Source organism: Sinohyriopsis cumingii, chromosome 15, assembly GCF_028554795.1.
Source record: "Sinohyriopsis cumingii isolate HCF-2022 chromosome 15, ASM2855479v2, whole genome shotgun sequence".
Lineage (NCBI taxonomy): Eukaryota > Metazoa > Mollusca > Bivalvia > Unionida > Unionidae > Sinohyriopsis > Sinohyriopsis cumingii.
The window spans coordinates 92,236,409-92,250,934 of NC_142975.1; the positions used below are offsets into that span (position 1 = coordinate 92,236,409).

At 32.9% G+C, this 14,526-nt stretch overlaps 1 protein-coding gene across 5 annotated transcripts in view; it reads right to left on the reverse strand.

Annotated features, from left to right (window-relative positions):
• The window catches only part of LOC149782311 (pleckstrin homology domain-containing family G member 5-like), a 416,669-nt gene that overhangs the window by 114,099 nt on the left and 288,044 nt on the right, over positions 1-14,526 (reverse strand). For all 5 annotated transcript variants that reach the window (XM_089933695.1, XM_089933694.1, XM_089933693.1 and 2 more), the window contains one exon: positions 2,571-2,680. In XM_089933695.1, the coding sequence (XP_089789821.1) occupies positions 2,571-2,680 (110 nt within the window). The remainder of the gene's footprint in view (positions 1-2,570; positions 2,681-14,526) is intronic.

A 14,526-nucleotide genomic window follows, 5' to 3' on the forward strand; every position in this document is an offset into this window, starting at 1 on the left:
TGTTTATGCAAAACGTGACATCATCTTATCATCACATGACATCATCTTATCATCACATGACATCATCTTATCATCACATGACATCATCGTATCATCACATGACATCATCTTATCATCACATGACATCATCGTATCATCACATGACATCATCTTATCATCACATGACATCATTGTATCATCACATGACATCATCTTATCATTACAATGACATATTACATAACAAATCATGAGTAAATCAAATCATTTTTACAAATTTTGGGAAAGCCTCATTCTAGCCTTGCAAGAAAACTCTGGGACGTTTTTAAAACTAGGCCATCATTTGGCAAAGATTTCATTGGGTGATGTAAGAAGCTTGGTTGAAAGAAACTATTGAAGTGTTTCACTCTTCACGCAGACACTTGGGATGTAATCTCTTCCTTTCACTCTGAATACAGTTATTGACTATTTTAATTGTAAACCAAATGAAGCATTTTTCTATAGGTGCTGTTCCACAGACTATTTTCTCTCAGATACCTTATATTCATAAACAAGAGGCCTAAGAAGGACAAATACTGTACACTGAATACACTGATGTATAATACAAATCCTGTAATATGGGAGGTGCCTATGGTATAAAGACACCCACATCAGGATATTTCCAGTTATTTCGTAGAAATTGGTGAACACTGTGGGTTGGGAGCTACCCCAGAAACAAATCTGACTGAATGTCCAAGCAAACATTCTTACCAAGTCTGATTGCAGTTGGCTCAGATGTGCAAAGGAGAATCAAAAGCCGATTATTTCCCATGTGGTCATTTAGAGAAGCCACTCCATACACAATTTTATACAGAATTTTGTATCAAACCCTACTAACCAAGTGTGATCAAAATTAGATCAGCTGTCCTAGAGAAGAAATTCAAAAAAGGTATCCCCAAAGGATGCTTTGAAAGGAGAGCCAACCCAATCATAAGTCTGATAGATTATTTTCCATAATGGATTCCACACCATTCTAAGTGATGCCACATTAAACATACTTTTGGTAAAGCAATTCCTAACGAACATTCCTTCCAGATTTAACTGAAAAGCATTTTCTTAAAGGAAGTTAACAACAGTAATATTGATGGATGATGCATGTCAGATAAGCTCAGATGGCTGTAACGCCTTCTTGAGCTAAAAACCTGCAGTCGAAATATCAACATTTAGCAAGTTCAGATTACAAAACATTTTCTTTTCTGACTATGAAAGTGTTTTTGGCAAGTATGCATAACCTGCAGTGGCTGGTGCACAACACACTAACAAAATTGCAGTTGGCAACAGAGGTGATGAGAGGGTGGACTTATGACACATAATCCTCTGTGATGAGCATCAACTTCTCCCAGATACAAAACATATTATGAATTAATGATAAATATTCTGGGCTTCCATTTATCCAAATAAAATCTATTTTCCTGAGCTTGGACTAGTGAGATTTTGCAGTGGAATGCTGTAAATTTCAACATCTGAAATCCTAAAGGTAGGTAGGAAACCAAATAATGCTGTGTCTCAGAACTCTTACCTTTTTAAAAATTCTATATCAATAAAAAACTTGATGTTTTTAACAATTCTATATCAATGCCAACTTGCCTATTAAACAATTCTATATCAATGACAACTTGCCTATTTAACAATATCAATGACAACTTGCCTATTTAACAATTCTATATTAATGCCTACATGCCTTTTTAACAATTCTATATCAAAGCCAGCTTGCCTATTTAACAATTCTATATCAATGCCAACTTACCTTTTTAATAATTCTATATCAAAGCCAGCTTGCCTATTTAACAATTCTATATCAATGCCAACTTGCCTTTTTAACAATTCTATATCAAAGCCAGCTTGCCTATTTAACAATTCTATATCAATGCCAACTAGTCTTCTTAACAATTCTATATCAATGCCAACTTGCCTTTTAAACAATTCTATATCAAAGCCAACTTGCCTATTTAACAATTCTATATCAATACCAACTTGGCTTCTTAACAATTCTATATCAATGCCAACTTGTCTTCTTAACAATTCTATATCAATGCCAACTTGCCTTTTTCACAATTCTATATCAAAGCCAACTTGCCTTTTTAACAATTTTATATCAATGTGAACTAGCCTTTTTAACAATTATATATCAATGCCAGCTTGCCTATTTAACAATTGTATATCAGTGACAACTTACCAAGAATAAAGAATATTGTTTCCAGACTCCTGATTTTTTACAATTCTTTATTAATGACTACTTGCAAAATGTAAATGCATGTCAAATTGTCAAATAAAGGCAGATGATCGATATTTTACATAGGATTCAATCTGACAGGTAAATCTGCATTAATCCAAACCTTGCAATACTATTATAGCAAAAGGGAAAGGCCATAGCATGAATTTTGTGTTACTGTGGTTTTATACTGCAAAGAAAAGCCTGCTTCAAGAAGATGAATAAAAAAGTTTAAACATTCAAAACCAATCCCAAAATGGTTGTGAAAATGAGGCACTTTTAAGCAAAATATGCAAAGTGATTTTCCTTTCATGTTAAATCAGAAAGGAACTTATCAACCTACCCCAGCCTTGGAGTTCTTGGAGTTCTGACCTTTGCCCCCTGTGAGCTTAGCCCCAGTGGCTTTGCTCAGTGACTGGCTTCCACTTGGTGGCAGTGTTTCACCATCCTTCTCTGAAGAAAAAAAAAGAGATAGCTGAAAGTTACAAAAATATTAGGTACTATTTCAACCTGTGTATTATATGTGCCTATGTTGGCAGATCAGCAGTGGCATCTTTAGGTGTCAGGGTCTGGGATTTACACCAGCAACTTTGCTACTAGCACCCACCTACATTCAGCAAATCAATAATTGATTTTTAAGACAAAAATATTTTAAAAAATCCAGTTTTTGTGGAAAATGCTTGTACTCATAAAATTAGTGAACACAATGGATCAGTCTCAATTTCTCACACTTTGTTGTGTGTTGTGTAGTAAAAATTGTAAGGAAGTGTTTCAACCAAAGTAGTATTTAAAATCTTAAACATTAAAACAATATCTGTAGATTGTTTTACAAGCTATAACTTTTACTGAGCTTGAAAGTTTAGATTCAAATCAACAATTTCACAGATTTTCTCAGCATTTGTGTAATTACTTTTGTCTCATTTCATTACATTAAAAAAATCAATAAAATGGACTTTGTTGATAGTGGACTTTATACAAACACTGTTGACAGTGGACTTCATGCAAATACTATGTTGACAGTGGACTTCATACAAATATTATGTTGACAGTGGACTTCATACAAATACTATGTTGACAGTGGACTTTATATAAACACTATGTTGACAGTGGACTTCATACAAATACTATGTTGACAGTAGACTTCATATAAATACTATGTTGACAGTGGACTTCATACAAACACTATGTTGACAGTGGACTTCATACAAATACTATGTTGACAGTGGACTTCATACAAACACTATGTTGACAGTGGACTTCATACAAACACTATGTTGACAGTGGACTTCATACAAACACTATGTTGACAGTGGACTTTATACAAACACTGTTGACAGTGGACTTCATACAAACACTATGTTGACAGTGGACTTTATACAAACACTGTTGACAGTGGACTTCATACAAATACTATGTTGACAGTGGACTTCATACAAACACTATGTTGACAGTGGACTTCATATAAATACTATGTTGACAGTGGACTTCATACAAACACTATGCTGACAGTGGACTTTATACAAACACTGTTGACAGTGGACTTCAAACAAATACTATGTTGACAGTGGACTTCATACAAACACTATGTTGACAGTGGACTTCATACAAACACTATGTTGACAGTGGACTTCATATAAATACTATGTTGACAGTGGACTTCATACAAATACTATGTTGACAGTGGACTTCATATAAATACTATGTTGACAGTGGACTTCATACAAACACTATGTTGACAGTGGACTTCATACAAACACTATGTTGACAGTGGACTTCATACAAACACTATGTTGACAGTGGACTTTATACAAATACTATGTTGACAGTGGACTTCATACAAATACTATGTTGACAGTGGACTTCATATAAATACTATGTTGACAGTGGACTTCATATAAACACTATGTTGACAGTGGACTTCATACAAATACTATGTTGACAGTGGACTTCATACAAACACTATGTTGACAGTGGACTTCATACAAACACTATGTTGACAGTGGACTTCATATAAATACTATGTTGACAGTGGACTTCATACAAATACTATGTTGACAGTGGACTTCATACAAACACTATGTTGACAGTGGACTTTATACAAACACTGTTGACAGTGGACTTCATACAAATACTATGTTGACAGTGGACTTCATACAAATACTATGTTGACAGTGGACTTCATATAAATACTATGTTGACAGTGGACTTCATACAAATACTATGATGACAGTGGACTTCATACAAATACTATGTTGACAGTGGACTTCATACAAAAACTATGTTGACAGTGGACTTCATATAAATACTATGTTGACAGTGGACTTCATACAAACACTATGTTGACAGTGGACTTCATACAAACACTATGTTGACAGTGGACTTCATACAAATACTATGTTGACAGTGGACTTCATATAAATACTATGTTGACAGTGGACTTCATACAAATACTATGTTGACAGTGGACTTCATATAAATACTATGTTGACAGTGGACTTCATACAAACACTATGTTGACAGTGGACTTCATATAAACACTATGTTGACAGTGGACTTCATACAAACACTATGTTGACAGTGGACTTCATACAAACACTATGTTGACAGTGGACTTCATACAAACACTATGTTGACAGTGGACTTCATACAAACACTATGTTGACAGTGGACTTCATATACATACTATGTTGACAGTGGACTTCATACAAATACTATGTTGACAGTGGACTTCATATAAATACTATGTTGACAGTGGACTTCATACAAACACTATGTTGACAGTGGACTTCATACAAATACTATGTTGACAGTGGACTTCATACAAATACTATGTTGACAGTGGACTTCATGCAAACACTATGTTGGCAGTGGACTTCATACAAACACTATGTTGACAGTGGACTTCATACAAACACTATGTTGACAGTGGACTTCATACAAACACTATGTTGACAGTGGACTTCATACAAATACTATGTTGACAGTGGACTTCATACAAATACTATGTTGACAGTGGACTTCATATAAATACTATGTTGACAGTGGACTTCATACAAACACTATGTTGACAGTGGACATCATACAAATACCATGCTGACAGCGGACTTCATATAAATACTATGTTGACAGTGGACTTCATACAAACACTATGTTGACAGTGGACTTCATACAAATACTATGTTGACAGTGGACTTTATACAAACACTGTTGACAGTGGACTTCATACAAACACTGTTGACAGTGGACTTCATACAAATACTATGTTGACAGTGGACTTCATACAAACACTATGTTGACAGTGGACTTCATACAAACACTATGTTGACAGTGAACTTTATACAAACACTGTTGACAGTGGACTTCATACAAATACTATGTTGTCAGTGGACTTCATACAAACACCATGATTGATAAAAGTTTTTCATTCAGAATAATATGTTTTTGTCATAAATTTTATCAAAATTTGTAGAAAATTATGCTCTTTAATTATGACATAGTTAAGCTTAACTTGCCTTAGTCAAACATTCAAAATATTTGGGCCAGTTGGTTGTGTACACCTTTTAAGCAGTCACGGTCAATTAACTGGACCCACTGGGATTGAGACATTATTTTTTGTGCGAATGATTGGTTGTTTGGATAAATAAAGGAAAGCCAAGGCCTGCATGTTGAACTCTGATTGTTTGTTTGGATAAATTAAGGAAGGCTAGGGCCTGCATGTTGAGCTCTGATTGGTTGTTTGGACAAATAAAGGAAAGCCAAGGCCTGCATGTTGGGCTCTGATTGGTTATTTGGATAAATAAAATAAGGCCAGGGCTTGCATATTGAGCTCTGATTGGTTGTTTTGGATAAATAAAGGATGTCCAGGGCCTGCATGTTGAGCTCATGATCAAAACATCACTGTAAAGTTTGTGACCTTGACCCAAAATCAAACTGTTGAGCGAGCATGCAGCAGAATTGCCTTAGTGCCTTATTTAGTCAACCAAATTATGGAGAAAATCCATCTAGGGTTGTAGGAAAATTAAACAGATGAAAAACTTCCATTAGAACCTTAAATCAGATTTATATAACAGTGATAAAACAAAATGTAATCAAAACCTAATTTAATGGCATCTTTTATTTTATGAAATTAATTTTTATATTTTCATTTTTTGTTGTTGAAAGATTAACCTTCCATACGTTTTTCTTTACATTTTTGTTACCTTTACATTTCTGAAACTAAGAATTAAATAATGTCACTATATAGCCAGGACTGTGCTGACACTGTGAATCCCTATATGTATGTATATATAAATCAATGGACTTTAATCATTTATATAATTATGCCCATAAATACTTATAGTGATCAAGCGGCTCCTTCAAAGCGGCTGATCACCTTATGTTTATCCTTACACCACCCCAGATGAAAATAAATATTAAAAAATGTAAAATTACTGACAGTGATGTGAGCCTCTAATCAGATCATAGAAATATTCCTGTAAGTATTCATACCATATTTGTCTTAGCAATGTGGTTTCTATGTTAATAAGTTAACATGAGCTCTGCATGAATAGACCATATGGGGCAAATCAAGATATCCAACTGTTGAACTAAATATTCAAAAAGCACTACATAGCCAGGATTGTGCTGATGTGCCACTAAACAACCCCCCCCCACACACACACACATTTGTACATATATGTGTGTGTGTGTGTGTGTGGAAAGAACTAAGAATACTAAACTCTCACCTGACTCTGTGTCACTATGGTCTCCAATTTTGAATATTATCGACAAAGTTTCCATCCCTATATTTTACGTATACAGTGTAATGTAAAAATTCAGCAATTCTATAGTGGTCTGAAATGGGTAGTTTCCAACATTTTTCTTTTGTGTCTCTCTGTATAGACTCTCTGTACAGACTCTTGAATTAAACCTCCACAGCATTTAAAATTGTTGGATCCACAATCCTTATCAGAGAAGTAAAATTACATGAAAATTGATTCATGACAAATATGGCATTCAACGAGATACTCTTTTCATCAATAACCCAGAACATTTTTAGCACAATCCATTGTAAGATCATTCCTTTGGTTCAATTGTAACAAATGTACATAGCCTTTATCACTGAGTAAACATTTTAGATGCATGTGTTACTGAGAAATGAGAATAGAGCATTTGTAGATAGCAAACACTTCAATGCAATTATCAGTTAAAAGACAAGTGATGAGATATCTTTTGCATAGATCCAGCAACATGCAAACAAGTCCTCATTTTGAACAACACAATGTTTCTTTCAACATCATTCAATCCTTTTAAATTCAGTATATTGATGATATTAAACTTTTAACAAATTTCATAAATTTTATTCCAGAGAGTTACTGAATTAGAACTTCTTGTGCCTTCATCAATAAGGATCAGCCTTCATTGTTGTGACAATTTCAGAAAATACAAGTTTGATTCGCTTGTAAATCCCACTGTCGATGCTCAAAACTCAACATATCATTCCTCCACTATCTCACAGAAAAGATAATTTTCCAACAGAGCGCAACTGCCTGGGGGGGGGCCTGATGTAGTGCATGTGTGCATATGAATGTCATTTTCTACTAAAGAAACTTGTACAACAGTGACTGGTTGTACACATTGTTACTGTCTTTTAGCACCTTCATGTCAGAGCCAATCCTCAGCAGTACCAACCTGGATACAATGAAACAATACGGTACACAATAGAGTAAGTAACTAATACCACACAGCCTGAGATAAATATAATGTAAATTCCAGCATCATTTTTGATGCAAGTTACAGAACTGTAGCATGTAGATTTTGAATATTTTCCAGGGAGAAAGAATTGATACATGCCTGAGTATGTATGCACTAGTCTTATGTAAGTAGGTCCCAAGGATTGAATACATGTTTCCAATCCATTTATCTACCTACTTGTCTGTCACCATGTCTGTCTGTCAAGACATGTCAATTAACATTTAATACTACAGTATAATCTTATCGAATGAAAAAATATTTTAAGAATTGCTTTTAAAATGAAAAATGAACAAATACTTTTGATAAACTGTCAAGTACCATTTATAATTGTTCTGATACAACTGTAAACTTCATAGACCTAGATCTGGAGTTGTATAAAGTGCTGGCAGATCTAGGTGTATAGTTTTCTAGGAGTAATTAGTAGAACAAACAACAAAAACCCAAATCTGCTAGTGTATTATGTGACAGCAGATTAAGTCAATGTTGTTTGCAGTTGGACCCCACTTTTATGTGATTATATAAAGCAAGTACAATTAAAACTAAATTATGAAATAAAAATACCAGAAAGATAAACACTGCATCAACACAATATTAATTTATATTTTAAAAACAGGAACTAAACAAAGGTTTATTTAAAAACAATCAACTTCTTCCTAACTTGTTAATGTATGAATTTTAAATTATTTGGAATTTTAAACATAATATACAATAGGGAGATAATGCCTTTTAGGTAAACTTGCTGGTCACATAAAAACACAATGATGTAACATAATTAAAGCACTGTTATAAGTGACATATATATTTTTATATCATGGTGTAAACTAATACAGGTAAATGCAAGGTAGGTTTGTTGAATACATGTTGTATAGGTATGACACTGTTGTACTTACAGTGATGTTGAATACATGTTGTATAGGTATGACACTGTTGTACTTACAGTGATGTTGAATACATGTTGTATAGGTATGACACTGTTGTACTTACAGTGATGTTGAATACATGTTGTATAGGTATGACACTGTTGTACTTACAGTGATGTTTGATAATACCAAAACAAAAGTAAGGTTTCTATAATATTTCTGGCACCAAATGTCTTGGAAATCAAAGTCTTGGAAATCAAAGTCTTGGAAATTGACATCTAACTGATACTGATATATTGGCAATCAACATCTAATTGATATCAATGTATTGGAATTTGATATCTAACTGATATCAATGTATTGGAAATTGATGTCTAATTGATATCAATGTATTGGAAATCGATGTCTAGTTGATATCAGTGTATTGGAAACTGATGTCTAATTGATATCAATGTATTGGAAATTGATTTCTAGTTGATATCAATGTATTGGAAATTGATGTCTAATTGATATCAATGTATTGGAAATCGATGTCTAGTTGATATCAGTGTATTGGAAACTGATGTCTAATTGATATCAATGTATTGGAAATTGATTTCTAGTTGATATCAATGTATTGGAAATTGATGTCTAATTGATATCAATGTATTGGAAATCGATGTCTAGTTGATATCAGTGTATTGGAAACTGATGTCTAATTGATATCAATGTATTGGATATTGATTTCTAGTTGATATCAATGTATTGGAAAATGATGTCTAATTGATATCAATGTATTGGAAATCGATGTCTAGTTGATATCAGTGTATTGGAAACTGATGTCTAATTGATATCAATGTATTGGAAATTGATTTCTAGTTGATATCAATGTATTGGAAATTGATGTCTAATTGATATCAATGTATTGGAAATCGATGTCTAGTTGATATCAGTGTATTGGAAACTGATGTCTAATTGATATCAATGTATTGGATATTGAAGTCTAATTGATATCAATGCATTGGAAAATGATGTCTAATTGATATCAATATATTGGAAATTGATGTCTAATTGATATCAATGTATTGGAAATCAACATCTAATTGATATCAATGTATTGGAAATCGACATCTAATTGATATCAATGTATTGGAAAGCAACATCTAGTGGATATCAATGTCCTGGTAATTGATGTCTTGGATATCAATCTGATAAGATGTGAGAAATAATGGGTTTTGCAGAAATGCATCTGCAGTACAGTAAATTTAGACAGAAACTGCAAGACATAAAAATAACCTTCTCTATAAAAAAATCTATGGTTAAATATGAGTGACCTTTATAGTTCTGACACCAATAATTACAAAAGAATTTCAAAACCTGTTACAGCAGGATCATATTTTCTTATATATATGTAAGAATGGAGCCAGTTTTTGCTATTCTTAAATATATGTAAGAGTGGAGCCAGTTTTTGCTATTCTTATATATATGTAAGAATGGGGCCAGTTTTTGCTATTCTTATATATATGTAAGAATGGAGCCAGTTTTTGCTATTCTTATATATATGTAAGAATGGAACCAGTTTTTGCTATTCTTATATATATGTAAGAATGGAGCCAGTTTTTGCTATTCTTATATATATGTAAGAATGGAGCCAGTTTTTGCTATTCTTATATATATGTAAGAATGGAGCCAGTTTTTGCTATTCTTATATATATATATATATATATATATATATATATATATATATATATATATATATATATATATATATATATATATGTATGTAAGAATGGAGCCATATATATTGCTATTGTTCTTATTTTCTACCATTTTAATCAATTAGGTAACTGTGTACCTGGATTTGTGGTTTAACTGATTTGATCCACCATAAAGTCAATTAGACTTCCCTGATTTAACCTCTTGAGGCTGTTTTGTTCCAATTACATGACAATTAGCCACAATGAGATGTGATCTTTAACTGAGGAGTAATTTTTTTTCCTGATTTTCAGACTGTACTGCATAATCTTTCATAGGCACAATAAACCCATTTGGAATCACTTACCTCTTTCAACATCTTGTCATATTTACCATCTAGACGTGTTCACCTATGTACAGTATCCCTGGCTATACAGTAACAATTTTCATGGAAGTTTAATAATGGGACTCCCTTAGAGATGAGGTGATTTTATATTGAGGTATTTTAGTCATTAAATAATGAAGTGGGCTCCATGGCCATACATACCTTACAAAAGGGGCTGCCTTAAATTGAGGTACCTTAAATTGAAGGACATCCAATGTAACAATCACCAAAATATGAACAACATTAACTTACATCTGTTGCTGTTTAGTGTGCTGGAAGATTTTGGGTCTTCCTTCACTGTTTAAGATCTGCATTGGATTTTAGCATCTGAGCCAAAACAACATAAGTTAATGAGAACAAACTATGACTAACCGTTACAAATTATTGTTCCCTCCATTATATCTTTATATTTAACTGTCATTAATTATTTCTCCCCCCATCATATCTTGGTATTTATTCTTTTTTTGTGTGCATGCAGTTGGACTTCAGTGTTTTCAGCATAATATTCAATGCTGATTCTGCATGCAAGATGCTAGGTAGGAAATTCAAACTGGTTTAGAATACTGCTTTGCCAAAGTTTTTATTGAATGTAGTAATATCCATAAAACCAGTCTGTGCTTACACCATTGCAGTGGTGATAAAATGTTTGTCCTGAAACCTATCTTTGTATAGAAATGAACTTGGGAAGAGATTTTACTAAATACATGGACATGAAGTGCAAAACAGACCTCAAACATTCGCTGCATTTATTAGTTTCATCTTATTGTCATTTAAATCATAACACATGAAGCAGGTCATTATTGAAGCAAACCAGACAATGTTTGCCTGGAATGATACATTGATAAAACTGCACATTCTGAACAAGGTGTAAGTGCATTAAAGAGATGGCAGATCTAAGTCCAGTCCCTTACTATAATGCACTTTTGTATAAAGTAACCCCCTTTTTAAGGTATTTATGGTATTGGATCACATTTTATATTTTAAGATTTAAGTTCCCACCATGCATTTTGGTCATATAACTAAGTCCAACGTATTCATTCATTTTTTTCTGACCCCAAAAAACCTGTAAAGTTGAGGTTCCTTGCCTACATCTGTCACCCTTATGATCCGAATACATAACCACCAGAGTATGATGACATTTGTGAATGTGCTCTACTGTATATGGGCTGTTTCAAAATATCTTTGAAACAATGTAACCTTTGTAATTGTTTTAGTGAAGTTTTAGACAGTAGTTAAATATAAACAGAACTAGTGGCAATGTATGAAACATTTGTATGTATTATCAATTATGATAATAATGTAAATTTAGAAGTGTTCCAATTAGAATATACCATCTATGCTCACTAACATTTCAAGTCAAACTGCAAACAAAAAATATACTGATCATGTCGACCGTGTGAAATGATCATGAACAATTCATGAACTGGCATTAACTGTTCATTAATCATTCATGAAAGTTCATAAAATGGTTCACTAACTATTCGTGAATGTGCATGAACTGAAAATGGTCAATTCATGAACTTTTGAATTCATGAACTGTTCATGAACCAACACTTCACAACCTGTTCTTGAACAGCTCATGAACTGAATTCATGAACATTTCATAAAAGTTCACAAATTGGGTCATCATCATTCATGAACAAGTGCATGAACATATTCATGAACTATGATGAACAAAGTTTCTCATGAATGATTCATGACTTCATGAACAGTTCCTATAAAAAAAATGATTATCTGACAAACTCAAATACCTATAGTAATATTTCCTCCTGAATCATAAAACATTGGGGGGTGGGGTTTTAAAACAGTATAAAATGCATCATATTATCTTATAACGGTCTTTAATTTCAGATACATTTACTGAAAGAACATGTAAATTGACATGTGATTTTTTTTTTTAACTCTTCACAATACTTTTTGTATGTTCTGCAATTTTTCTTTGAAAATTTCAAGAGATATTGGGGCATTTGCATTCAACCAACTGTTCGACCATATTTAACTGCCATCATTGAGGGTCTGTCTTTGGGGTTCCTCTTGACTTTACCCATCCTTTTCCCTGTGAATGACCTCTTGAATAACTCCCTAAATCCTTTGTGAAGATGTTCAGGGTCAATAATTTAATCAATTCCCGCCCATTATCACTAATGAATGTCTCCATTTGCGACTTGAGTTGTTCCATCCGATTACTGTTTGGATCTTCCATGTTGATGCAGCAGTCACTACTTAATGTCTCTTGCATCTTGGCCATAGGCCAGTTTTCAAATTTTATTCCTTAACCTTAACCTACCAACTTGACATCCTCGAGTAATTTTACTTTTCCGCTTTCTGGTCTGAAAGATAAAGTTAGTTTATTAGTACAGATAACCTCTGATCAACATCTTCAGCTTTTATCACATTATTGCTGTATAATCCAATTTTATTTACTTTAGTGGAATAATTATGATCCAGCTCAAAATTATTTAATCCCTTACACTTAATACACAACTTACTGAGAATTTATATTATCTGGAGAATTTTGTCACTGGTTTCATTGCCCTTTTATTTTAACTGAAGCTGATTAGCCATAAGTACAGTGACAGGAGTCTGATGTTTTATCAATAAAATATGACAAACTTTTTACAACATATTTACACTAATTAACCTTATATATATATATATATATATATATATATATATATATATATATATATATATATATATATATATATTTTAGTACAGACACAGTTACTTCATTCTGTCACAAGTTTCTGTTTTCTATTGATAAAATGTCACTAATGCATCTTAACTCCAACTCTGAATGTTGCATATCACTTCCGGTTTTATCACATTGTTCTTTGTGTCTGTATTCTTGTGTGCAAGTTGACACATGAAATAGCTTAGTTCTTCTTAAATTTACCAAATCGCATCAGATCATACAAATAGTGATATCACAAAACAGAAAACGATACCGAACATCTAAATTACTGTAGTAAATGCAGTGCTGTGTCTAATGTATTGAAATTGAAAGGGGGGTGTGTGTTTGATATAGAATATAGGAAGCAGAGTAGTGTTTAGTGATTTTAAAAAATTTGAAGAGCAACTCTAAATTGGGTCTGAAGAAATCATTCGCTAGTTTGGTTAAAACTAATATGATGACATAAAAATCAATAAAATATCCATATAACTTCCACTGAGTAATCATGAATGACCAAATTACTCACCGCAATTTCAATGATCCTGGCTGGGTATGCTTTTCCTCCTAATTTTGCTCTCATCAAATCATTTCCTTCATATTCTTCAAAATCTCTATTTGGCACTTCTATTGACTTGAAAGAAATGATATGGAAAATATTCTCATCTGTCCATTCCACAGGAGTCTATTTTTTTTTTGTTTTAGTGCTCGCTGCTGAACTGTTTGCGTGCTCTTTTGTTTGTAGAGGAAAAGGAGGTCGAGATGCTGAAATCGCGCACATATATTAACCAATTATTTCATGTCTTCTTTCACAATCATCCAATCAGGATAATCGTTGTTTACATATTTCTGTTTTTTGCGGCAAACTGGTGATTGTTACAAGTCAACAGAGTTTAGGATGAAAATGTTAGAACAAAGTAATTTCAAGCTTTTATAGTAGGTATTTTGTCGGCCAGAAGATATTTATCCATAAAAC